Source organism: Pseudophryne corroboree, chromosome 7 (genome assembly GCF_028390025.1).
Source record: "Pseudophryne corroboree isolate aPseCor3 chromosome 7, aPseCor3.hap2, whole genome shotgun sequence".
In the NCBI taxonomy this organism is placed as follows: domain Eukaryota; kingdom Metazoa; phylum Chordata; class Amphibia; order Anura; family Myobatrachidae; genus Pseudophryne; species Pseudophryne corroboree.
The window spans coordinates 379,821,225-379,848,347 of record NC_086450.1 but is presented as its reverse complement, the minus strand read 5'-3'; the positions used below and the strand labels follow the sequence as shown (position 1 = coordinate 379,848,347).

The window sequence follows — 27,123 nt, the reverse complement described above, 5'->3', positions numbered from 1 at the left end:
GAACTCAGTAACTTCATCAGGTTTACCATACTTACTCTTTAATCCGAGACTGTCATGAACTACACAGTTTCTTTGTCTGGCCGACCCCAAGCCTGCATTTCAGCTGGTTTTAATCAGCCTCAGAACCTGTGTAATTCATAAGTGTCCTGGTTGATGGGAAAGTATGGTAAACCGGCTAATTATAATAAATCTAAGGAGTATACAATCTCATCTATGGATTACTATAACCCTTTACATAGAAGACACACTAATCGAATACTTGACAGCAGGACTGGCAGCAGAACATATAGGTGTTGAGTCTAATTATCCCCAGGGGGGCGAGTTGTAGTTGCAACATCTTGGAAACGCTGGATGTGGCACCTCAATCTGCATCCCATCCCAAAGTTACAGAGTTTTGTATGCAGCTCTGTGGGATTTGGGAAGGGTTGTGTCTATATCGGAGTGGGAGAAGGGACCTTCTGACGTCCCTAGGGGAGGAGACACGTCATCAGGGGGAGGAGCTACGGGCGAACAGGGTACCCGAAAAGTGCGCTCGCCACGCTTCGGGCTCGGTGGCTCGCTTCGCTCGCCACCTGATTACTAAAGGTAATAGTTGGTGGCGTGGATAGTAGAGGAACTATCCTGCTGCCCTAGCTCCTCCCCCTTGTGTTGTGACTCCTCCCTCAGACGGAAAAGGTCCCTTAGCCCACTTGTTTCTAGCATCTACCATTTGGGAAGGGGGGGGGGGGGGGTGTAAGATACATATGATATTTTGGCATGATGGGATGCTGGCTGTCACCATACTGATAGCAACATCCTGTCTGCCGGAATTCTGGCAGCGAGTCCGCTTGCCACGCATCGGCACCCACCAACTGGGTGGGGATATACTGTGTGTGTCGGGATGCGGACTGTCAGTGTTTCACTGGCTATCAAGGATTCCAGCGTCGGTCTCCTGAGTTCCAGCCGACACCTGGTATATTGACTGAATCCCCTTTGGGGATGTTGGCAAATATCAGCGAGTTCACAGCTACTGCATGTAGCTTTACTTACTCGCGGTGGAAATCTAATTGAGTCGACCCCGCAGAGCAGACCTGTCATCAGGTTCTCTGTAGATATTTTTTGGCCGTACTACAAAGGTCAGTGTAGAGAATGGTGTTCTCTGGGAGAGACCATTTTATTCAGCACATCCTGATGTGAACAAAATTGCCAGGCCATGGTGAGATGTGTAATTCCTCAGCAGCTGGAGGGCCACATGTCAAATACCCCTGCTCTAGGCACGGGCGTATCTTGAGAGGAGGGGTCCCGTGTGCAGTCTCCGCATGTGAGACCCCTCCTCTCCCGTCCTGTAGCTGGCAGTGGCGGCGCTGATAGCGCTCCAAGTGAGCACTAGAGTCTCTGGCACAGTGCAGAGTCTCTAGTGCAGCATTGTCGGCTACGGGACTCGGGAGAGGAGGGGGCCCACACACGGACACCGATGGATGCCAGAAAGGTAAGTATAGGAGAAATGGGTGCGGTGTGGGCCCCCTCTGTACCCAGGTGCCCGTGTGCACCACACACACTGCACCCATTATAGATACGCCACTGGCTCTAGGGCATGTTTCCCTTTGCCGTATAGCTCAGTAGTTTCACTTCCACACGGCACAATTTTCCTTGGAAAACTGTTCAGGAAAGCGCACTGAACACTCTGTTCTTTACTGAGTAAGGAGTCTAGGGAAAATAGGATTTTAATTACCTACCGGTAAATCCTTTTCTCGTAGTCCGTAGAGGATGCTGGGGTCCACATTAGTACCATGGGGTATAGACGGGTCCCTTGGGAGCCATGGGCACTTTAAGAGTTTATTAGTGTGGGCTGGCTCCTTCCTCTATGCCCCTCCTACCAGACTCAGTCTAGAAACTGTGCCCGAGGAGACGGACATACTTCGAGAGAAGGAAATACACAGATAGTTGTGAGATTCATACCAGCTCACACATAACAACAGAAATCCAAGCCAACCAGCTTGAAACAAGTCACCAACGGCTGAACAACAGTACTTAACCAAGTAACAAGGCAGTACTGAACCAAGTAACAACTGCAGGAAAACGAAACGCTGGGCGGGCGCCCAGCATCCTCTACGGACTACGAGAAAAGGATTTACCGGTAGGTAATTAAAATCCTATTTCTCTAACGTCCTAGTGTATGCTGGGGACTCCGTAAGGACCATGGGGAATAGACGGGCTCCGCAGGAGACATGGGCACTTTAAGAAAGAATTTAGATTCTGGTGTGCTCTAGCTCCTCCCTCTATGTCCCTCCTCCAGACCTCAGTTTGAATCTGTGCCCGGACGAGCTGGGTGCTGTTCAGTGAGCTCTCCTGAGCTTGCTGTAAGAAAGTATTTTGTTAAGTTTTTTTATTTTCAGGGAGCTCTGCTGGCAACAGACTCTCTGCATCGTGGGACAGAGGGGAGAGAAGCAGCCCTACTCTCTGAAGCTAGGTCCTGCTTCTTAGGCTACTGGACACCATTAGCTCCAGAGGGATCGTACACAGGATCTCACCCTCGTCGTCCGATCCCAGAAGCCGGGTGAGTATGAGAAGCAAGAAGACTTCGAAATCGGCGGCAGAAGACTCCGTTCTTCACATGAGGTAACGCACAGCACTGCAGCTGTGCGCCATTGCTCCAAACACACCTCATGTGTGGGGGGGAGCGCCCTGGGCAGCATATGGACCTATGTTGGCAAAAGTATTCATATATACAGTTGGGCACTGTATATATGTATGAGCCCCCGCCCAAAAGTTATGTATTTTAGCGGGACAGAAGCCCGCCGTCGAGGGGGCGGGGCTTCTCCCTCAGCACTCACCAGCGCCATTTTTTCTCCACAGCTCCGCTGAGAAGAAGCTCCCCAGGCTCTCCCCTGCAGATCACGGTAGAAAAGGGTAAAAGGAGAGGGGGGGGGGGGCACATAATTAGGTGCTAAAAACACAATATACAGCAGCTACTGGGTTAACATTAAGTTACTGTGTTATTCCTGGGTTATATAGCGCTGGGGTGTGTGCTGGCATACTCTCTCTCTGTCTCACCAAAGGGCCTTGTGGGGGAACTGTCTTCAAAAAGGGCATTCCCTGTGTGTGTGGTGTGTCGGTACGCTTGTGTCGACATGTCTGATGAGGAAGGCTATGTGGAAGCAGAGCAGGAGCAAATGAATGTGGTGTCTCTGCCGACGGCACCGACACCTGATTGGATGGATATGTGGAAGGTTTTAAATGATAATGTTAATTCCTTACATAAAAGGTTGGAAAAAGCTGAAGCCTCAGGACAGTCAGGGTCCCAACCCATGCCTGATCCTATGTCGCAGAGGCCGACAGGGTCTCAGAAGCGCCCACTATCCCAAATTATTGACACGGATACCGACATGGATTCTGACTCGAGTGTCGATTACGATGATGCAAAGTTACAGCCAAAATTGTCTAAATCCATCCGTTATATGATTATAGCTATTAAGGATGTGTTGCACATCACAGAGGAAACCCCAGTCCCTGACAGGAGGGTTCATATGTATGGGGAAAAGAAGCCGCAGGTAACTTTTCCCCCCTCACACGAGCTCAATGAGTTATGTGAAAAGGCTTGGGAATCTCCAGATAAAAAACTGCAGATTTCCAAAAGGATTCTTATGGCGTATCCTTTCCCGCCAACGGACAGGTTACGCTGGGAATCCTCCCCTAGGGTGGACAAAGTTTTGACACGCTTATCCAAGAAGGTAGCCCTGCCGTCACAGGATACGGCTACCATCAAAGATGCTGCGGATCGCAAACAGGAGGTTACCCTGAAGTCCATTTATACACATTCAGGTACCTTACTGAGGCCGGCAATCGCGTCGGCTTGGGTGTGTAGTGCTGTAGCAACATGGACGGATACCTTATCTGAGGAACTTGATACCTTAGACAAGGATACTATATTAATGGCCCTGGGGCATATTAAAGACGCTGTCCTTTATATGAGAGATGCTCAGAGAGACATTAGCCTATTAGGTTCTAGAATAAATGCTATGTCGATTTCTGCCAGAAGGGTCCTGTGGACTCGGCAATGGACAGGTGATGCCGACTCGAAGAGGCACATGGAGGTTTTACCTTACAAGGGTGAGGAATTGTTTGGGGAGGGTCTCTCGGACCTGGTCTCCACCGCTACGGCTGGAAAGTCAAATTTTTTGCCATATGTTTCCTCACAGCCTAAGAAAGCACCGTATTACCAAATGCAGTCCATTCGATCACAGAAAAACAAGAAAGTCCGAGGTGCGTCCTTTCTTGCCAGGGGCAGGGGCAGAGGAAAGAAGCTGCACAACACAGCTAGTTCCCAGGAACAGAAGTCCTCCCCGGCTTCCACTAAATCCACCGCATGACGCTGGGGCTCCACAGGCGGAGCTAGGCCCGGTGGGGGAGCGTCTCCGAAATTTCAGCCACAAGTGGGTTCACTCCCAGTTGGATCCCTGGGCAATAGATATTGTGTCTCAGGGATACAAGCTGGAATTCGAAGAGATGCCCCCTCACCGATACCTCAAATCGTCCCTGCCAGCTTCCCCCTTAGAGAGGGAAATAGTGTTAACTGCAATTCACAAATTGTATCTTCAACAGGTGGTGGTCAAGGTTCCCCTCCTTCAACAAGGAAAGGGTTATTATTCGACCATGTTTGTGGTACCGAAACCGGACGGTTCGGTCAGACCCATATTGAATTTAAAATCCCTGAACATGTACCTAAAAAGGTTCCGGTTCAAGATGGAATCGCTGAGAGCGGTCATTGCAAGCCTGGAAGGGGGGGATTTTATGGTGTCTCTGGACATAAAGGATGCATACCTTCATGTCCCCATTTATCCACCTCATCAGGCGTACCTCAGATTTGTGGTACAGGATTGTCATTACCAATTTCAGACGTTGCCGTTTGGTCTCTCCACAGCTCCGAGAATATTTACCAAGGTAATGGCGGAAATGATGGTACTCCTGCGGAAGCAAGGGGTCACAATTATCCCATACTTGGACGATCTCCTCATAAAAGCGAGGTCAAGAGAGCAGTTGCTGATCAGCGTAGCACGTTCTCTGGAAGTGTTACGGCAACACGGCTGGATTCTAAATATTCCAAAGTCGCAGTTGGTTCCTACGACTCGTCTGCCTTTCCTGGGCATGATTCTGGACACAGACCAGAAAAGGGTTTATCTCCCGATAGAGAAGGTTCAGGAACTCATGACACTGGTCAGGGACCTATTGAAACCAAAACAGGTGTCAGTGCATCACTGCACTCGAGTCCTGGGAAAGATGGTGGCATCATACGAGTCCATTCCCTTCGGCAGGTTTCATGCGAGGACCTTTCAATGGGACTTACTGGACAAATGGTCCGGATCACATCTTCAGATGCATCGGTTAATCACCCTATCCCCCAAGGCCAGGGTGTCTCTCCTGTGGTGGCTGCAGAGTGCTCACCTTCTCGAGGGCCGCAGATTCGGCATTCAGGACTGGGTCCTGGTGACCACGGATGCAAACCTCCGAGGGTGGGGAGCAGTCACACAGGGAAGAAATTTCCAAGGTCTGTGGTCAAGTCAGGAGACTTGCCTTCACATCAACATCCTGGAACTAAGGGCCATTTACAACGCCCTACGTCAAGCAGAGACCCTGCTTCGCAGTCAACCAGTTCTGATTCAGTCAGACAACATCACCGCTGTGGCTCATGTAAACTGACAAGGCGGCACAAGGAGCAGGGTGGCGATGGCGGAAGCCACCAGAATTCTTCGCTGGGCTGAGAATCATGTAAGCGCACTGTCAGCAGTGTTCATCCCGGGGGGTAGACAACTGGGAAGCAGACTTCCTCAGCAGGCACGACCTCCACCCGGGGGAGTGGGGACTTCATCAAGAAGTCTTCGCACAGGTTGCAAGTCGGTGGGAACTGCCACAGGTGGACATGATGGCATCCCGCCTCAACAAGAAACTACAGGGGTATTGCGCCAGGTCAAGAGACCCTCAGGCGATAGCTGTAGACGCCCTGGTGACACCGTGGGTGTTCCAATCGGTCTATGTATTTCCTCCTCTTCCTCTCATACCCAAGGTGTTGAGAATCATAAGAAAAAGAGGAGTGAGAACAATACTCATTGTTCCGGATTGGCCAAGAAGGACTTGGTATCCAGATCTGCAAGAAATGCTCACAGAGGACCCGTGGCCTCTTCCTCCAAGACAGGACTTGTTGCAACAAGGGCCCTGTCTGTTCCAAGACTTACCGCGGCTGCGTTTGACGGCATGGAGGTTGAATGCCGGATCCTAGCGGAAAAAGGCATTCCGGATGAGGTCATTCCTACGCTGATAAAGGCTAGGAAGGACGTGACAGCTCAACATTATCACCGTATATGGCGAAAATATGTTGCTTGGTGTGAGGCCAGGAATGCCCCTACGGAGGAATTCCAGCTGGGCCGTTTCCTTCACTTCCTATAGTCCGGAGTGACTTTGGGCCTAAAATTGGGTTCCATTAAGGTACAGATTTCGTCCCTATCCTTTTTCTTTCAAAAAGAGCTGGTTTCTCTACCTGAAGTTCAGACGTTTGTGAAGGGAGTGCTGCATATTCAGCCCCCTTTTGTGCCCCCGGTGGCACCTTGGGATCTTAACGTGGTGTTGGGTTTCCTAAAATCCCACAGATTTGAACCACTCAAAACAGTGGAATTGAAATATCTCACGTGGAAGGTGGTCATGCTACTAGCATTGGCGACAGCTAGGCGTGTGTCAGAATTAGCGGCTTTGTCACATAAAAGCCCCTATCTGGTTTTCCATGCAGATAGAGCAGAGTTGCAGACCCGTCCACAATTCCTGCCAAAAGTGGTTTCATCTTTTCATATAAACCAACCTATTGTGGTGCCTGTGGCTACCACTGACTTGGAGGATTCCGAGTTGCTTGATGTGGTCAGGGCTTTGAAGGTTTATGTAGCCAGAACGGCTAGGGTCAGGAAAACAGAATCTTTGTTTATCCTGTATGCTTCCAACAAGCTTGGTGCGCCTGCTTCAAAGCAAACTATTGCTCGCTGGATCTGTAACACGATTCAGCAGGCTCATTCTGCGGCTGGATTGCCGCTGCCAAAATCAGTTAAGGCCCATTCCACTAGGAAGGTGGGCTCTTCTTGGGCGGCTGCCCGAGGGGTCTCGGCATTACAGCTGTGCCGAGCGGCTACTTGGTCAGGTTCAAACACTTTTGCAAGGTTCTACAAGTTTGATACCCTGGCTGAGGAGGACCTTGTGTTTGCTCATTCGGTGCTGCAGAGTCATCCGCACTCTCCCGCCCGTTTGGGAGCTTTGGTATAATCCCCATGGTCCTTACGGAGTCCCCAGCATCCACTAGGACGTTAGAGAAAATAAGATTTTACTTACCGGTAAATCTATTTCTCGTAGTCCGTAGTGGATGCTGGGCGCCCGTCCCAAGTGCGGAATTCTTCTGCAATACTTGTATATAGTTATTGCTTAAATAAGGGCTATGTTATTGTTGCATCAGGGTTGAACTGATGCTCTGTTGTTGTTCATACTGTTGACTGGGTAAGTTTATCACAAGTTATACGGTGTGATTGGTGTGGCTGGTATGAATCTTGCCCTGGATTTCCAAAATCCTTTCCTTGTACTGTCAGCTCTTCTGGGCACAGTTTCTCTAACTGAGGTCTGGAGGAGGGACATAGAGGGAGGAGCCAGAGCACACCAGAATCTAAATTCTTTCTTAAAGTGCCCATGTCTCCTGCGGAGCCCGTCTATTCCCCATGGTCCTTACGGAGTCCCCAGCATCCACTACGGACTACGAGAAATAGATTTACCGGTAAGTAAAATCTTATTTTTCTCTTACGTCCTAGAGGATGCTGGGGTCCACATTAGTACCATGGGGATGTACCAAAGCTCCCAACACGGGAGGGAGAGCGCGGAGGCTCCTGCAGAACAGATTGACCAAACTTTAGGTCCTCGGAGGCCAAAGTATCGAACTTGTAAAACTTGGCAAACGTGTTCGACCCTGACCAAGTTGCTGCTCGGCAAAGTTGTAAAGCCGAGACAACCCGGGCAGCTGCCCAGGAAGAACCCACTTTATGACTAGAGTGGGCCTTAATGGATTTTGGACATGGCAAGCCTGCCGTAGAATAAGCATGCTGGATAGTACACCTGATCCAGTGAGAAATCGTCTGCTTAGAAGCAGGCCACCCAACCTTGTTGGGATCATAAAGGACAAACAGAGTGTCCGACTTTCTGTGACGAGAAGTTCTCTTCACATAAATCTTCAAAACCCTTACAACATCCAAGGATTTTGAAGTAATTGAGGAGTCAGTAGCCACTGGCACCACAATAGGTTGGTTGATATGAAAAGCCGACACAACCTTTGGAAGAAATTTCTGATGCGTCCTGAGCTCGGCTCTATCTTCATGGAAAATCAAGTAGGGGCTGTTGCAGGACAATGCCCCCAATTTCGACACACGTCTAGCAGATGCTAATGCCAACAGTGTGACCGCCTTCCAAGTAAGGAACTTGACATCAACCTCCTGTAAAGGTTCGAAGCAATCCGACTGCAGGAACTGCAGCACCACATTAAGATCCCAAGGTGACATAGGAGGCACAAAGGGAGGCTGGATGTGCAGAACCCCTTTCAAGAAAGTCTGAACCTCAGGGAGGGCAGCTAATTGTTTCTGGAAAATAATGGACAAGGCCGAAATCTGGACTTTTATGGAGCTCAGGCGCAGGCCCACATCCACTCCTGCTTGCAGGAAGAGGAAAAACCGTCCAAGTTGAAACTCCACCGTAGGAAACTTCTTGGATTCACACCAAGACGTGTACTTTTTCCAAATGCGATGGTAATGTTTTGACTTTACTCCTTTCCTAGCCTATATCAGGGTAGGAATAACTTCCGAACTAAGATCTGGCGTTCAACCTCAATGCCGTCAAACGTAGCCGTGGTAAGTCTTGATAAGCAAATGGCCCCTGTTGCAGAAGGTCCTCTCGAAGAGGAAGAGGTTTACCTTCCAATGGACAAGGCTCTGACTATTCAGTCTATAGTCCGTTCGGTACTGAAACCACGCAGGATCTCCATTCATCTTTGCATTCGCTTGCTGGGCAAGATGGTGGCTTCCTACAAGGCAATACAGTACGGCAGGTACCATGCACGGCTATTTCAACTGGGTCTACATGAACTTCAACATAGATGAATGGATAAATATCACGACATAGTAGTTACGTTCCTGTAGTTAAACAGTACTCTAGCATGTATCTCCTCTCTTTGAATGGTTGAATCTTCTCAGACTCTTCCCTGTTCTCAACACCTCAATCACGATGATCATAAAAAATAAGTGTCGGGTTCTCGTGTAATACGTTCATTTATTAACACATAGCATACAGGACAAAAAACTCCATAAAAATCACAATATAAAACCACATAAAAAACAGAGTCCTATAAGTCAGGACTTGCATATGTATAGCACACTCAGCAGTCTGTGATATCCTTAAATGGTGAAAAGTGAAATAATTACCGGTAATTACATTACATTCCAGGAGTGGACAACTGGGAAGCGGACTTCCTAAGCAGGCACAACCTCCATCCGGGGAATGGGTGTTTCGAGAACTTGTTCACCGGTGGGGTTGTCCACAAATAGGCCTGATGGCTTCTCGTCTCAACAAGAAGCGCCGTCGTTACTGTTCCATAATGAAGGGACCCACAGGTGATAGCGGTAGACGCTCTGGCGACGCAGTGGACTTACCAGTTCGTTTACCTGTTTCCTCCAATACCTCTCATTCCAAGAGTTCTAAAAAGATTTGAAAAGGAAAGAGTTCAGGCAATTCTAATTGCCCCGGATTGGCCTCGGCGGGCCTGGTATGCGGACATCCTGACCTTGTCTCTGGAGGAACCCTGGCCTATGCCGCTTCTCAAGGACCTTCTTCAACAAGGACCGTTTTTCTATCCAGACTTACAGTGGCTACGTTTGATGGTTTCAAAGTTGAGAGGGAGATTTTAACCTGAAAGGGTCTCCCATCCAAGGTTGTTTTAACTATGATCCAGGCCCTTAAGGTGGTTATATCCAAACATTACCACCTTATTTGGAAGAAATATGTTTCTTGGTGCGAGGATAGAATATATTCCCCTGTGGAATTTCGTCGCCGTTTTTTACTGTTCCTGCAAGCATGCGTGGATAAGGGCCTACGATTAGGCTCTTTCAAAGTTCAGATTTCGTCTCTCTCTATCTTCTTCCAGAAACAACTGGCGGTACTTCCTGAAGTACAGACTTTTCCGAAGGGGGTTATGCACATTCAACCTCCATTTGTCCCTCCCACGGCTCCTTGGGATCTGTGTGGTCTTGACTTTTCTCCAGTCGGACTGGTTTGAACCCTTGCATAGGGTAGACTTGAAATATCTAACATGGAAGACAGTCATGTTGCTGACCTTAGCCTCTGCAAGACGTGTGTTGTAATTGGGGGGCCTTATCCTATAAGAGCCCGTACTTGATATTTCATAATTTCACGTTAGGGCGGAGCTCAGAACTCGCCCACAGTTTTTGCCAAAGGTAGTGTCGGCCTTTCATGTAAATCAGCCAATTGTGGTTCCAGTGTTGTCTGACACTTCCGTTGCTCCAAAGTCCCTGGAGGTGGTGAGGGCTTTGAGCATTTACATCCGAAGGACTGCTCATCACAGGAAGTCTGACTCGCTTTTTGTCCTTTATGATGCTACTAAAATTCGCCGCCCTGCCTCCAAGCAGTCCATTGCTCGTTGGCTCAAATTGTCTATTCAACAAGCCTATACTTTGGCAGCTCTGCCGCTGCCGAGTTCTATTCAGGCCCACTTCATGAGGTCGGTGGGTTCTTCCTGGGCAGCGGCCCAGGGTGTCTCAGCCTTACAGTTGTGCCGGGCAGCTACCTGGTCTGGTTCGAACACGTGTATAAAGTTTTATAGGTTCGACACCTTGGCCAAGGATGACCATCAGTTTGGTCAGGCGGTTTTGCAGGGGTTTCAGCACTCTCCCACCTGTTCTGGGATATTTGGGACGTCTCCATGGTAATCTACTATTTCCCTGTATCCACTAGGACTTTAGAGAAAATAGGAATTTAATACCTACCGGTAATAACTTTTTTCTCGTAGTCCGTAGTGGATACTGGGCGCCCGCCTCAGTGCTTCGTTTCCGGCTTATCTGGTTGTACTTGTTCTTGGTTGGGTTTGCTGTTGCTTTCCCTGTTTCATGTTTGGTTAGCGTTGCTATCCTTCTTATAGTTAGCCTGGCTTTCCTCTGTTCTGGTTAGCTCTGCTATCTTGATATTGCTGTGTGTTGGTTCGTTACCGCACCGCTTTTTGTGTTTGTCCTTCTCTCAAAGTATGTCCGTCTACTCGGGGACGGTTTTCCTAGACTGTTAGGAGGGGCATAGAGGGGAGGAGCCAGCACACACTAATGATTTCTTAGTGTGCCAGGCTCCAATGGACCCGATCTATACCCCATGGTAATCTACTATTCCCCAGTATCCACTACGGACTACGAGAAAAGGAATTACTGGTAGGTATTAAATTCCTTTTTTTTGATTAATGCAGGGGGGTAGATGTACTTAGCCTTGGAGAGAGCTAAAGTACTAACTATTCGGCTCCAGTCATTTTCAAACAGCCTGTAACATGGCAGTTAGGAGCTGACTGGTACTTTATTATTCTCCACTTTATCTCTCTCTAATGCTTAGTACATCTGCCTCATGGTGTCTTATGCAAGCAGAATACAAAGTATGCTATAGTACCTGGTAACAGAACTGTGTTAAATGCAGAAAGGTGTACAATCTCACACATTATCCTCATGTGATATTTATCAGACGTTAAGGATTTATCCCAGTGGTTCCCAAATATTATTTCATCCTTTCGACACACACAATTCATTCTTTATCTATTTGTGACACACCAGTGCTAATATAGTGTAATACATAAAACCAGAATGATGGTTAAGTCTAAGAGTGTTTGAAATGTTATAATCTTTTATTTATATGGTGCCCAAAGGGTTCCTTAGTGCTGAACATATTTGTATAATAATAAATTTACATGGGTACAGGCTAGTATAGACAAACATATAGCTACAAATATACGAGGGTGTTTCAATAAATAAGGTAACAAGACCTCTCAGGCGTAATATTCTCTATGTCATTCTAATTTTCTACTAGGCCAGAGCAGGTAGACCACCTATTCCCCTCACAGCCGTTAAGGTGGGTACACACTAATAGATATATCTGCAGATCAGTTGATCTGCAGATATATCTATGGACGGATCGGGCAGTGTGTTGAGCATAGACACTGCCCGATCCGTCGGGGACTGACGTGGCCCGCCCAGTTCAGCTGTCAATCACCGCCAGCTGCTGCAGCATGTGTACGGGCGGTCGGCCGACTCCGTACACACACAGCGACGCGCCAATATATTGGTAGATATATTGGCCGTCGGCTGTGCTGCGGAGTTCAAACGTATCGGCTGTACACACTGGCTGACGGTCCTGCGATATATCGGCCGTTCAAGAGAACGGCCGATATATCGACCAGTGTGTACGGGCCTTTAGACTGCGCCTCATATCAGTCATATTGTCCCAACATCAGTGTAACTAGAGAAGGGAATGAGGGTAGTGGACTTGTGGTTAGGCCGCAAAGAGAGTGTCAGATCTATCTATCTATCTATCTATCTATCTATCTATCTATCTATCTATCTATCTATCTATCGAAAAATTTTAACATATACCCAAAACTGAACACTGGTGTAAATACCACCTTAGGGGGTTTTCCATGGAGTCCGTCCCATAGGCTACAAACAAAGGAAAAGAAGAGAAAGGGTACTCCTATGGAGGGGGGCACCTCTATTTTGACAATATAAAACACATCTTTCTCTGGCTGGGTCCACAGGATAACATTGGGATATTGTCGAGCGACAGCGAAAATGGCACCAACACGGTCACAAGCTTTCTGGCCTTCCAGGATGCATTGGGGCCTCCACTATATAGTCCCGCCCACTGACTCAGTCAGATCAGTTTTTAGCTTGGTGCGGCAGGAAGCCGCATGGTCACAGGGCTGCTGTGAATAAAGCAGCCTAAAGTATTTTATTATTTTATTTTTTATAGACTTACTATATTGTTTTTTTAGAGCGACTTCTCTTAACAGCGTCTTAAACGCATATTAGAAAGAGTCGCTCCAACAACTCCCCACCGGGTCGCAACAACGCTTACCTTCGGGTATCAGTGCTGTCTCGACGGGCGTCTGTGTCAGATGTTCTAGCAGGTCCAGCAGACGTAACCAGGCTGTGGCTGGAGCATGGGGAGACGGTGAGTCTATGGACTTCCTCTTACTAGAGGGGTCAGGACACAGCTACACTGATTTGGTGGAGACTACAAACAGTGTGTTGATGCGCCGAACATCTCGAGTGTGACAGCGCTACGCCCCGGGGATCATAGGCGCCAGGACTAGGTAGAGGCCGCGATCCTGGGAGTTTAAGTCAACGGGGGGATTCAGACACTCTCCTGGCCCTCCCTCCTCCGAGTTCATGGCCAGTTCCCGCTTGTCTCTCGTTTCATGAACTAAATGACCTCACTTCCGGCTCAGACGCTACCACGAGGGTACTCGGTCGCAGCTTAGATGCTGCGGTTGTGTACACTGGATATAAACCCGCCCAGACCGAGTCGCAGGCCTTAGCGTCTGCATACACGTGGAAGTCGCTCAGCATCCGTGTCCGTTGGTGAGCATCCGTGTCCGTTATCAGTTATCAAGAGCGGCAGTGTACACCAGTAGCGTCTGAATCCACTCAGCGTCTTACGAGCGTATTTGCTTGGATATGGAAGTGTGGTGAGTCTCCCTGTATCCCGTTTTCTGGAGGCAGGGTATACAGTACTAGAAATTCTCTCTACTTCTTAGTATGCATTGTTAATTTTTAGTACCTATTGCATATGAGACCTGTATATTACTGTGTTTTCTGCATGTTATGTTGAAAATAGAACCAGTTAAAACAGAAGTACAATTTTCCTACTTATGTATAAGTTGTTATGGAGGTTGTATTCTCATATGACAATGTCTAATGCTTTAACATGTGACTGACTGCTAGTATGTGTGCTGACTTTTCTGTGTAATGTCAGTCCTATTCTGACCCTCAAATCAGGTGCACTGTGGTCAGATTGATCTCACCTCTATATACTGACATATAGGGTGTTCTTCAGTCACAAATTGTGTAGTCGATAACAGATTAATACCATGTCTATGAGCTGCAAAAGTGATGAGAATTTATCAAGCACTCCTATAGCCCTAACATGCTTATCTTGTAAGTCAGGGTTAATTGATATGAATTAATTGGTCAGTTATGAGGGTTTGTGTGCAAACTGTTTCGCTTTTCAGCAAACTAAAAAACAGGAGTTGGTTCAACCACCAACAGAGCCACCATGGAATATGTTCGCAAAGACTCTGTCTTCAATAGCGGACAGGTTAGCTCCGGTAGCACCACCTCAAGGGTTAGGTTACACTATGAACCCATACATGCAGCTCCCCTCCTATGGTTTGGTTCCAGTAGCCTCTACAAGCAACCAAGGGGCAGGTAAGACTAAGACAGATACGTCTGTGTGGCAGACTACACAAGATGATACATCGGATGATGATGAGGAAACAATAGATTCAACTCCGTATGATGATCAGTCGCAGAGCTTTAGTTCAGAAGATGAGGCTGAACATATTAATGCCGTGAAGGCTGTGCTTTCTTTAGAAGAGCCAGCCAAGACAGCGTTAAAAGCAAAAGCACCTGTATTTAAACGAACAAAATTAGTGAAAGCTGAATTTCCAGCGTCAGATGAGTTGACGGAAATGATGGATGAGTCTTGGGCAGTGCCCAGTAAAAAGTAAAAGATTCCTAAGAGATGGGATTCTTATTATCCATTTCCTGCTGGGGTTTGTACGAAGAGAGAAGTTCCTCCAAAAGTAGATGCACATGTTCTGCGACTCATGCATAAATCTGCTTTACCACTGTCATCTACCTCTTTGAATGATGTCACAGACAGAAGGGTAGAGAGCCTTTTGAAAAATATTTTTTCTCTAGTAGGAGCAGTGGTAAGACCTGCTATGGCTTCGGCCTGGGTAGCAAAGGCTATGGACGAATGGATAGAAGAACTAAAGAACAGCATCCCTTCTCCTACTGGGGAGCAAGAGGATCGTTTTTGCCGTTTAAGACAATCTGCCCAGTATTTGGAAGAAGCAGCAATTGATGTAGGTACAGTTGCTTCTAAAGCTTCAGCCTTGACAGTAGTCGCTCGCAGAGCAATTTGGCTACGTACCTGGAAGGCAGATGCGGAATCCAAGAAAGAATTGGAAGCATTGCCTTTTGTGGGTAATATATTATTTGGAAAACCTTTATCGGATATCCTAGAATCAGAGGCTGAATTGAAAAAGGTCAGATTTCCGGCTACCTATAACCCTAAGTCCAAGGGTTTAAAATTTCGCTCTTTTCGTTGGCAAAGCGAAAGCAGAAGTGGAGGCTAAACAACCCCAGTTTAAATCCAGGGGTAGGAAGCAGTGGGCTAGCAAAAAGCCAGCTTCCAAACCTGAACAGAAACCCTCAGCCTGAAGAGACGGGCCTCCGCCTGGAGGATTCCAGGGTTGGGGGCCGAATCCTTCAATTTGCACACATATGGCAACAGTCAACAGCAGATGCCTGGGTGCAGAAGGTAGTATCTCAGGGGTATGGGTTCCCGTTCAGGAGGCAGCCTCCTCAAAGATTTTTTTGCACCAGCCCGTCTCGTATAGTCAAAGGCCAATGCCCTGCGAGAAGCAGTCCAAAAATTACTGCAGTCAGGTGTGATTGTCCCAGTACCCCCATCACAAAAGGGACAGGGGTATTTTTCCAATCTATTTCTAATCCAGAAACCAAATGGGTCATATCGACCAATTCTAAATCTGAAAATGTTGAACAAATACATATGGATCCCGAAGTTCCACATGGAGATGTTACGCTCCATAATGTTGGCTATGGAACCGGGAGATTACATGGTATCTCTGGATGTACGGGATGCTTACCTACATGTGCCTATAGCACTGTCACATCAGTGTTACCTAAGGTTTGCCATCCTCCAGGAACATTTCCAGTTCCAAGCTCTGCCTTTCGGGCTAGCTACAGGACCCAGGGTGTTTACCAAGATCATGGTGGTTATGGCAGCTTGTCTGCGCAAGCAGGGGATAAGAATATATACCTCGACGACCTGTTAATCTTAGCACAGTCTCAAGATTTACTGTTGAGCCATCTTCAACAGACGATAGTTTGTTTACAGAGACACGGGTGGCTCATAAATTGGGAGAAGTCGTCCCTGAATCCGTCACAGCGGATGGTTCATTTGGGGGCCATATTGGATTCAGACCTACAGAAAGTTCTCTTACCAGAGAAAAAGATAGTCAAGGTGCAGGTCATGGCTCAGGAAGTGTTGCAAGCCCAGACAATGTCAGTCCATGCAGCAATGCGACTGTTGGGTCTGATGGTATCAACCTTCGACATGGTGGAATATGCGCAATTCCACTCCAGACCATTGCAGCACCTTATTCTGACCAAATGGAACGGAAATCATCAGACAATAAAGAAACAGATGATAAAGATTCCAGTAAAGGTAAAAAGGTCTCTAGCGTGGTGGCTGCAGACAGACCATTTAAACTAGGGGAGACCCTTTTGGATAAAAGAATGGCAAGTCCTGACAACAGATGCCAGCCTGCAAGGCTGGGGGGCAGTACTCGGAAGCCTATGGTTCCAGGGAAAATGGACCGCAAGGGAGAGTCGCCTGCCGATAAATCTGTTGGAGATAAGGGCCGTTTACTTGGCTCTAGTTCAGGCAAAGGACAATCTACAAGGAAGACCAGTCCAGATCTGCTCAGACAATGCGACGGCAGTAGCATACCTCAATCATCAAGGAGGAACTTACAACAAGAGTCTGATGGAGGAATTAACTCCCATTCTAAAATGGGCAGAACTCCATCTCCCGGCATTGTCAGCAGTATTTGTCCCGGGTGTACTAAATTGGGAAGCGGATTTTCTCAGTCGGTACACCATTCAGGAAACCGAATGGGCACTACACCCAGAAGTGTTTCAGACACTGGTGAACAGATGGGGGTCTACCGGAGATAGACCTTATGGCGTCTCGTCTAAACAACAAAGTTCCGAGGTACGGATCAAGAACAAGGGACCCAGGAGCGGTCCTGGTAGACGCACTGTCAGTAGAATGGAGGTTTCAGCTGGCATATCTGTTCCCTCCAATATCTCTGTTACCCAGAGTAGTGAGAAAGATAAAACAGGCAAAACGAGCAATCATTCTAATAGCTCCAGCTTGGCCAAGAAGGCATTGGTACACAGATCTGTTGAGAATGTCCGTGGAAGCACCGATACTGCTCCCTCAACGTCCAGATCTGTTAATGCAGGGTCCTTGTTATCACAGTCATCTGGATCGCCTATCTTTGACGGCGTGGCTGTTGAAACCTCTATCTTAGAGGCTAATGGATTTTCGAAACAAGTAATCCAAACTATGCTTAGAGCAAGAAATCCTTCTTCGGCCTGTGTGTATCATAGAATATGGCAAGCCTATATTCACTGGTGTACTGGAAAAAATTACAATCCGAGATCTTTTAAAGTGGCTAGGATTTTGGATTTCCTTCAGGCAGGATTGGATAAAGGGTTGAAAGTTGCTTCCTTGAGGGTGCAAGTCTCGGCGTTGACTGTATGGTTTCAGCAGAAGATTGCTGATTTACAGGATGTACGTACATTTTTCCAAGGAGTAGTACATATTCAACCTCCATTTGTTCCTCCTGCAGCTCCCTGGGATTTGAATTTAGTTCTTAAATTTCTCCAGGGTCCTTTGTTTGAACCACTTGAGAGAGCAGATCTTAAGTGGTTAACGGTTAAAGTTCTTTTCTCTGACGTCCTAAGTGGATGCTGGGGACTCCGTCAGGACCATGGGGATTAGCGGCTCCGCAGGAGACAGGGCACAAAAGTAAAAGCTTTAGGATCAGGTGGTGTGCACTGGCTCCTCCCCCTATGACCCTCCTCCAAGCCTCAGTTAGATTTTTGTGCCCGGCCGAGAAGGGTGCAATCTAGGTGGCTCTCCTAAAGAGCTGCTTAGAGTAAAAGTTTGTTTGGTTTTTTATTTTCAGTGAGTCCTGCTGGCAACAGGCTCACTGCTACGAGGGACTTAGGGGAGAGAAGTGAACTCACCTGCGTGCAGGATGGATTGGCTTCTTAGGCTACTGGACACCATTAGCTCCAGAGGCAGTCGGAACACAGGTCTCACCCTGGGGTTCGTCCCGGAGCCGCGCCGCCGACCCCCCTTGCAGATGCCGAAAAGTGAAGGTCCAGAAACGGCGGCAGAAGACTCTTCAGTCTTCATAAGGTAGCGCACAGCACTGCAGCTGTGCGTTATTGTTGTCAGCACACTTCATAGCAGCGGTCACTGAGGGTGCAGGGCGCTGGGGGGGGGCGCCCTGGGCAGCAATGATAGTACCTTATTCTGGCTAAAAATACATCACATATAGCCCCTGGGGGCTATATGGATGTATTTAACCCCTGCCAGGTCTCAGAAAAACGGGAGAAGAAGCCCGCCGAAAAGGGGGCGGGGCCTATTCTCCTCAGCACACAGCGCCATTTTCCCTCACAGAAATGCTGGTGGGAAGGCTCCCAGGCTCTCCCCTGCACTGCACTACAGAAACAGGGTTAAAACAGAGAGGGGGGGCACTTATTTGGCGATATGTATATATATATTAAAATGCTATAAGGGAAAAACACTTATATAAAGGTTGTCCCTGTATAATTATAGCGTTTTTGGTGTGTGCTGGCAAACTCTCCTTCTGTCTCCCCAAAGGGCTAGTGGGGTCCTGTCCTCTATCAGAGCATTCCCTGTGTGTGTGCTGTGTGTCGGTACGTGTGTGTCGACATGTATGAGGACGATGTTGGTGAGGAGGCGGAGCAATTGCCTGAAATGGTGATGTCACTCTCTAGGGAGTCGACACCGGAATGGATGGCTTATTTAAGGAATTACGTGATAATGTCAACACGCTGCAAGGTCGGTTGACGACATGAGACGGCCGGCAAACAAATTAGTACCTGTCCAGGCGTCTCAAACACCGTCAGGGGCTGTAAAACGCCCATTTACCTCAGTCGGTCGACACAGACACTGACTCCAGTGTCGACGGTGAAGAAACAAACGTATTTTCCTTTAGGGCCACACGTTACATGTTAAGGGCAATGAAGGAGGTGTTACATATTTCTGATACTACAAGTACCACAAGAAGGGTATTATGTGGGGTGTGAAAAAACTACCTGTAGTTTTTCCTGAATCAGATAAATTAAATGAAGTGTGTGATGATGCGTGGGTTTCCCCCGATAGAAAATTATTGGCGGTATACCCTTTCCCGCCAGAAGTTAGGGCGCGTTGGGAAACACCCTTTAGGGTGGATAAGGCGCTCACACGCTTATCAAAACAAGTGGCGGTACCGTCTCCAGATAGGGCCGCCCTCAAGGAGCCAGCTGAGAGGCTGGAAAATATCCTAAAAAGGTATATACACACATACTGGTGTTATACTGCGACCAGCGATCGCCTCAGCCTGGATGTGCAGCGCTGGGGTGGCTTGGTCGGATTCCCTGACTGAAAATATTGATACCCTCGACAGGGACAGTATTTTATTGACTATAGAGCATTTAAAGGATGCATTTCTATATATGCGAGATGCACAGAGGGATATTTGCACTCTGGCATCAAGAGTAAGTGCGATGTCCATATCTGCCAGAAGATGTTTATGGACACGACAGTGGTCAGGTGATGCAGATTCCAAACGGCACATGGAAGTATTGCCGTATAAAGGGGAGGAGTTATTTGGGGTCGGTCCATCGGACCTGGTGGCCTCGGCAACAGCTGGAAAATCCACCTTTTTTACCCCAAATCACATCTCAGCAGGAAAAGACACCGTCTTTTCAGCCTCAGTCCTTTCGTCCCCATAAGGGCAAGCGGGCAAAAGGCCAGTCATATCTGCCCAGGGATAGAGGAAAGGGAAGAAGACTGCAGCAGGCAGCCCATTCCCAGGAACAGAAGCCCTCCACAGCTTCTGCCAAGTCCTCAGCATGACGCTGGGGCCGTACAAGCGGACTCAAGTGCGGTGGGGGGTCGTCTCCAGAGTTTCAGCGCGTAGTGGGCTCACTCGCAAGTGGACCCCTGGATCCTACAAGTAGTATCCCAGGGGTACAGACTGGAGATTCGAGACGTCTGAAGCCAGACGGCTCGGTGAGACCTATTCTAAATGGGAAATCTTTGAACACTTACATACAAAGGTTCAAATCAAGATGGAGTCACTCAGAGCAGTGATAGCGAACCAGGAAGAAGGGTACTATATGGTGTCCCTGGACATCAAGGATGCTTACCTCCATGTCCCAAATTGCCCTTCTCACCAAGGGTACCTCAGGTTCGTGGTACGGAACTGTCACTATCAGTTTCAGACGCTGCCGTTTGGATTGTCCACGGCACCCCGGGTCTTTACCAAAGTAATGGCCGAAATGATGATTCTTCTTCAAAGAAAAGGCGTCTTAATTATCCCTTACTTGGACGATCTCCTGATAAGGGCAAGGTCCAGAGAACAGTTGGAAGTCGGAGTAGCACTATCTCAAGTAGTTCTACGACAGCACGGGTGGATTCTAAATATCCAAAATCGCAGCCGTTTCCGACGACACGTCTGCTGTTCCTAGGGATGGTTCTGGACACAGTCCAGAAAAAGGTGTTTCTCCCGGAGGAGAAAGCCAGGGAGTTATCCGAGCTAGTCAGGAACCTCCTAAAACCAGGAAAAGTGTCAGTGCATCATTGCACAAGAGTCCTGGGAAAAATGGTGGCTTATTACGAAGCGATTCCATTCGGCAGATTCCACGCAAGAACTTTTCAGTGGGATCTGCTGGACAAATGGTCCGGATCGCATTTTCAGATGCATCAGCGGATAACCCTATCTCCAAGGACAAGGGTGTCTCTCCTGTGGTGGTTACAGAGTGCTCATCTTCTAGAGGGCCGCAGATTCGGCATTCAGGATTGGATGCTGGTGACCACGGAGGCCAGCCTGAGAGGCTGGGGAGCAGTCACACAGGGAAAAAATTTCCAGGGAGTGTGATCAAGTCTGGAGATTTTTCTCCACATAAATATACTGGAGCTAAGGAAAATTTACAATGCTCTAAGCTTAGCAAGACCTCTGCTTCAAGGTCAGCCGGTATTGATCCAGTGGAACAATATCACGGCAGTCGCCCACGTAAACAGACAGGGCGGCACAAGAAGCAGGAGGGCAATGGCAGAAACTGCAAGGATTTTTCGCTGGGCGGAAAATCATGTGATAGCACTGTCAGCAGTGTTCATTCCGGGAGTGGACAACTGGGAAGCAGACTTCCTCAGCAGGCACAACCTCCACCCGGGAGAGTGGGGACTTCATCGGGAAGTCTTCCACATGATTGTGAACCGTTGGAAAAGACCAAAGGTGGACATGATGGCGTCCCGCCTGAACAAAAAACTGGACAAGTATTGCGCCAGGTCAAAAGACCCTCAGGCAATAGCTGTGGACGTTCTGGTAACACCGTGGGTGTACCAGTCGGTGTATGTCTTCCCTCCTCTGCTTCTCATACCCAAGGTATTGAGAATTATAAGACGTAGAGGAGTAAGAACTATACTCGTGGCTCCGGATTGGCCAAGAAGGACTTGGTACCCGGAACTTCAAGAGATGCTCACAGAGGACTCATGGCCTCTGCCGCTAAGAAGGGACTTGCTTCAGCAAGTACCATGTCTGTTCCAAGACTTACCGCGGCTGCGTTTGACGGCATGGCGGTTGAACGCCGGATCCTAAGGGAAAAAGGCATTCCGGAAGAGGTCATTCCTACCCTGGTCAAAGCCAGGAAGGAGGTGACCGCACAACATTATCACCACATGTGGCGAAAATATGTTGCGTGGTGTGAGGCCAGGAAGGCCCCATGAAGAAATTTCAACTCGGTCGTTTCCTGCATTTCCTGCAAACAGGAGTGTCTATGGGCCTCAAATTGGGGTCCATTAAGGTTCAAATTTCGGCCCTGTCGATTTTCTTCCAGAAAGAATTGGCTTCAGTTCCTGAAGTCCAGAAGTTTGTCAAGGGGTACTGCATATACAACCCCCTTTTGTGCCTCCAGTGGCACTGTGGGATCTCAACGTAGTTCTGGGATTCCTAAAATCACATTGGTTTAAACCGCTCAAATCTGTGGATTTGAAATATCTCACAGGGAAAGTGACCATGCTGTTGGCCCTGGCCTCGGCCAGGCGAGTGTCAGAATTGGCGGCGTTTGTCTCAAAAAAGCCCATATCTGATTGTCCATTCGGACAGGGCAGAGCTGCGGACTCATCCCCAGTTTCTCCCTAAGGTGGTGTCAGTGTTTCACCCGAACCAGCTTATTGTGGTACCTGCGGCTACTAGGGACTTGGAGGACTCCAAGTTGCTAGATGTTGTCAGGGCCCTGAAAATATAGTTTCCAGGACGGCTGGAGTCAGGAAAACGGACTTGCTGTTATCCTGTATGCACCCAACAAACTGGGTGCTCTTGCTTCTAAGCAGACGATTGCTAGTTGGATGTGTAGTACAATTCAGCTTGCACATTCTGTGGCAGGCCTGCCACAGCCAAAATATGTAAATGCCCATTCCACAAGGAAGGTGGGCTCATCTTGGGCGGCTGCCCGAGGGGTCTCGGCTTTACAACTTTGCCGAGCTGATACTTGGTCAGGGGCACACCCTGACTGAGGAGGACCTGGAGTTCTCTCATTCGGTGCTGCAGAGTCATCCGCACTCTCCCGCCCGTTTGGGAGCTTTGGTATAATCCCCATGGTCCTGACGGAGTCCCCAGCATCCACTTAGGACGTCAGAGAAAATAAGAATTTACTTACCGATAATTCTATTTCTCGTAGTCCGTAGTGGATGCTGGGCGCCCATCCCAAGTGCGGATTGTCTGCAATACTTGTACATAGTTATTGTTACAAAAATGGGGTTATTATTGTTGTGAGCCATCTTTTCAGATGCTCCGCTGTTATCATGCTGTTAACTGGGTTCAGATCACAGGTTGTACAGTGTGATTGGTGTGGCTGGTATGAGTCTTACCCGGGATTCAAAATCCTTCCTTATTGTGTACGCTCGTCCGGGCACAGTATCCTAACTGAGGCTTGGAGGAGGGTCATAGGGGGAGGAGCCAGTGCACACCACCTGATCCTAAAGCTTTTACTTTTGTGCCCTGTCTCCTGCGGAGCCGCTAATCCCCATGGTCCTGACGGAGTCCCCAGCATCCACTACGGACTACGAGAAATAGAATTATCGGTAAGTAAATTCTTATTTTTTTACTGGCAAAGGCGTCAGCCAGAAGAGTGTCAGATTTGGGAGCATTATCATGTAAGTCTCCTTTCCTAAGTTTTTTTCCAGACAGAGCAGTTCTCAGAACGAGATCTAGCTATCTTCCAAAGGTGGTATCAAAGTTTCACCTGAATGAAGAAATTGTAGTGCCAGCTTTTCAGATATCGGGACTATCTGCGGGAGAAGCGTCGCTGGACGTGGTCCGGGCTTTAAGAATCTACATAGATCGTACTAGTGCCATCAGGAAAACAGATTCTCTCTTCATCCTCTACGGATTCCATAGAAGAGGATGGCCTGCTAGTAAACAGACGCTGGCGAGATGGCTCCGAATGGTAATAGCAGAAGCTTATTCTCATGCAGATCTCCCTATTCCGGCTAATGTCTCTGCACACTCTACACGTAAGGTAGGTCCTTCTTGGGCAGCACAACAGGGTGCTTCAGCAGAACAGATATGTAGGGCAGCCACATGGACTTCCATAAACACATTCATCAGACATTATGCCTTGGATACTTTTGCCTCTCATGACGCAGACTTCGGGCGAAAGGTCCTCCTGTGCAATCAGGAGCGTCCCCACCACTAAAATGGCTTTGGGAATCCCAATGTTATCCTGTGGATAATCCTGTGGACCCAGCCAGAGAAATATACGTTATGGTAAGAACTTACCGTTGATAACGTGATTTCTCTTATGTCCACAGGGATCCCACCCTGACGCATCTGATTTGAGGATCTAGACAATCACTAAAACCTCTTCCTTCTTGTATGGAAGGGTGTGCATGTGTGTTCTTATCGCCTGTACAGGTCTCTACCTAATGTTCCTGCCTAAAATCGCTGTGGAAAGAACTGATCTGACTGAGTCAGTGGGCGGGACTATATAGTGGAGGCCCCAATGCATCCAGGGAGGCCAGAAAGCTCGTGACTGTGTTGGTGCCATTTTCGCTGTCGCTCGACAATATCCCAATGTTATCCTGTGGATACCTGTGGACATAAGAGAAATCACGTTATCAACGGTAAGTTCTTACCATAACGTATATTTAATGGTCAGATTCAAATTGTTGCAATAGAAACTACATTATCAAAAATGTCTAGTACATGAGCCAGAAAAAATATATTACACAATTTTTCATGACAAGATGAATAAAAGTTAATACCATAATGATGAAAATGTTTTATTAGAAAAATGTTATAGAAGTTTATGTCTAAGTTATAAAGGTAGAAAAGCAAAAATAGTGAGGGATAAAGGTGGGGTGTACCTAATAAGGTAATGAGGTGACCTATGAGGTGCAGTCTAATGGCTGTGAGGAGAAGCAGTGGGCTACCTGCTTCGGCTTGGCGGGATATTAGAATGAAACAGAGAACATTACACACGTGAGAGGTCTTGCTACCTTACTAATACCACTATCAGACAGAAAAGTCTGAAAGTCCTGGCAATTACCTGGCATTTCTGTGCCGGGTAGTTTTGCTGGGACCTGCCTAACCCCCCTTTCACACAGACAAGCAAATTTTGAACCGATAATTTGCAGCTCAACATGGGTATTTTGTCTGTGTGAAAGGGTCAACCCGGGTTGACCCTTTCACATAGAAAACGGACCTGTGTATTTCATGAAATTACTGGGTAGAACTGCTTGACCCGGTAATTTCAGTTTCTGTCTGAAAGGGGTGTTATTGAACCACCCTCATACATATTACAAAATACATAATAACATAATTATGTAGAGAATACATGGCGGAAATGATTGCAAAGCTTACATCCTTAAGGGGAACATGGGTGGATACAAAGAGGGAGACAAGTCGGAGGCTGGAGTGTGCAGGAATGTCTGTTTATGTATTTAATCAGTGAAATGTAGTTTAAATGCCTGTGGGAATATGTTTTCAAACTATTCATAATAATTTTTATTTGTGTAATTCATACAAATAAATTATGGGCTCTATATGTAAATTGGTTCTTTAACATCCTGGTTTCAGCATAATGGGGGATAATTCTGAGTTGATAGCAGCAGGAACTTTGTTAGCAGTTGGGCAAAACCATGTGCACTTTAGGGGGGGGGGCAGATATAACATGTGCAGAGAGAGTTGGATTTGGGTGTGGTGTGTTAAATCTGAAATCTAAATTGCAGTGTAAAAATAAAGCAGCCAGTATTTACCCTGCACAGAAACAAAATAACCCACCCAAATCTAACTCTCTCTGCACTTGTTACATCTGCCCCACCTGTAGTGCACATGGTTTTGCCCAATTGCTAACCAACTTGCTGCTGCGATCAACTCAGAATTACCCCCCTAGAGTAGGAAAAGGAATGCACTTTGTGGCTCCATATGATAAAAATATAATAATTATGTATAGTTATAGCATACATGTCATGGGTGACCCCAAAGATTTTTCTTGCCACCCCAAATGAGGTTTTGTTTTATGGATGTCCTAACAGAATCATCGCTGTTTGTGCTCCGAAGCCAGTGTCATTTAATCAACTTTTCAAGTCACACAGTTTCTTTTTTAATTTAGAATGGGCAAAAAAAAGGTTCAATCAGAAAATATTGAGAAGAAAAAGAAAATGCCAGAAAACATATCGGAAGTCCCCGTGTCAAAAAAGAAGAAATTGATTCCTGAGGTTAGTACAGTGTTTTATTTCTTGAATCAGACTGTTGTATAATTTTAATAAATATTAACTTAGAGCAGTACAAATAGCTGTCAGTATAGAGCTAATGCTTTATGTAAAGAATGTGCTGCTGGCTATATGCCCTAAACCTGCAATGTTTTCCACCGGAGCACACTGACAAAAAGGAAAATACACAAAATTTAGCACTAAGAGGAATACCACATTCAGCTTTGTGCAGCGATGGTTTACACAGCTAGTACAAACAACATAAAGTGACTTACAATCCACAATTTTAAAGGAAAACTTTACGTATTTTGTAAAGAAGATTAAGATGGGGCCAAAAGGTTTTTCTTTGTTAATAAAGCTCCACAGTATCACATGCAAAAAAACAAAGAAACAAACAATAGTGCAGACCATCATATAAATTATGAGTTTTAATTATCGATGTCCACTTATAATCAAATAATTGGTATCAGCGTGATAATTATCCCACAGTGGCAAGGCAGCATAAACCAGACAAGTCGGTCCAGATAACAGGATACAGCTTTTCATATAAGCTCCAAAGTTGTGTAGGAGATACCATAAAATACAAAAATACAAGCTAATAGTGCAAATATGTAAAAATAGAAAGTAAATTAATACAGATGTACACTTACAAACAAGTGTTAAAAACACAGCGTGAATAGTCGCACAGTTGCAAACGGCAAGGGTCGCTCCCGGTGTTCCAGAGATGTTTACAGGAATCGGCTTTAACCCACTTCCGGATTGTGAGTAGTTCAGCAAGGTGGAAGAAATCGTCCAGAGCCAAGCTCAACGCGTTTTAGACTTAGGGGTATATTCAATTGAAGTCTGATCCATTCCGACATTCATTTGTCGAAATGGATCCGACCTTGGCTATTCAATGCAATCTCAATTCAACTTTAAAAAAAGTTTAATTGAGATGCGGAAGCAGAGACGGGGGTGAGCCGCGGTAAGACGGGGGAGAGCAGCTCTACAGCAGCGTAGCCAGAGGATGTGTCACAGCCGCCGCTCACAACAGCATCCACCCGGCTCCAGCAAGCGATGTCTCGCTTGCTGAAGCTGGGTGGACGCTGTCGTGAGCGGCGGCTGTGACATATCCTCCGACTACGCTGTAGTGCTGCTCTCCCCCGTCTTACCGCGGCTCACCCCCGTCTCTGCTTCCGCATCTCAATTCGTCTTTTTTTAAAGTCG

The 27,123-nt window shown here is 47.3% G+C and overlaps 1 protein-coding gene across 3 annotated transcripts in view; it reads left to right on the top strand.

Moving 5' to 3' along the window:
- Positions 1-27,123, top strand: part of C7H7orf50 (chromosome 7 C7orf50 homolog) — a 671,077-nt gene that overhangs the window by 6,942 nt on the left and 637,012 nt on the right. For all 3 annotated transcript variants that reach the window (XM_063934553.1, XM_063934551.1, XM_063934552.1), the window contains exon 2: positions 25,818-25,923. In XM_063934553.1, the coding sequence (XP_063790623.1) occupies positions 25,819-25,923 (105 nt within the window). In that variant the 5' untranslated portion in view covers position 25,818. The remainder of the gene's footprint in view (positions 1-25,817; positions 25,924-27,123) is intronic.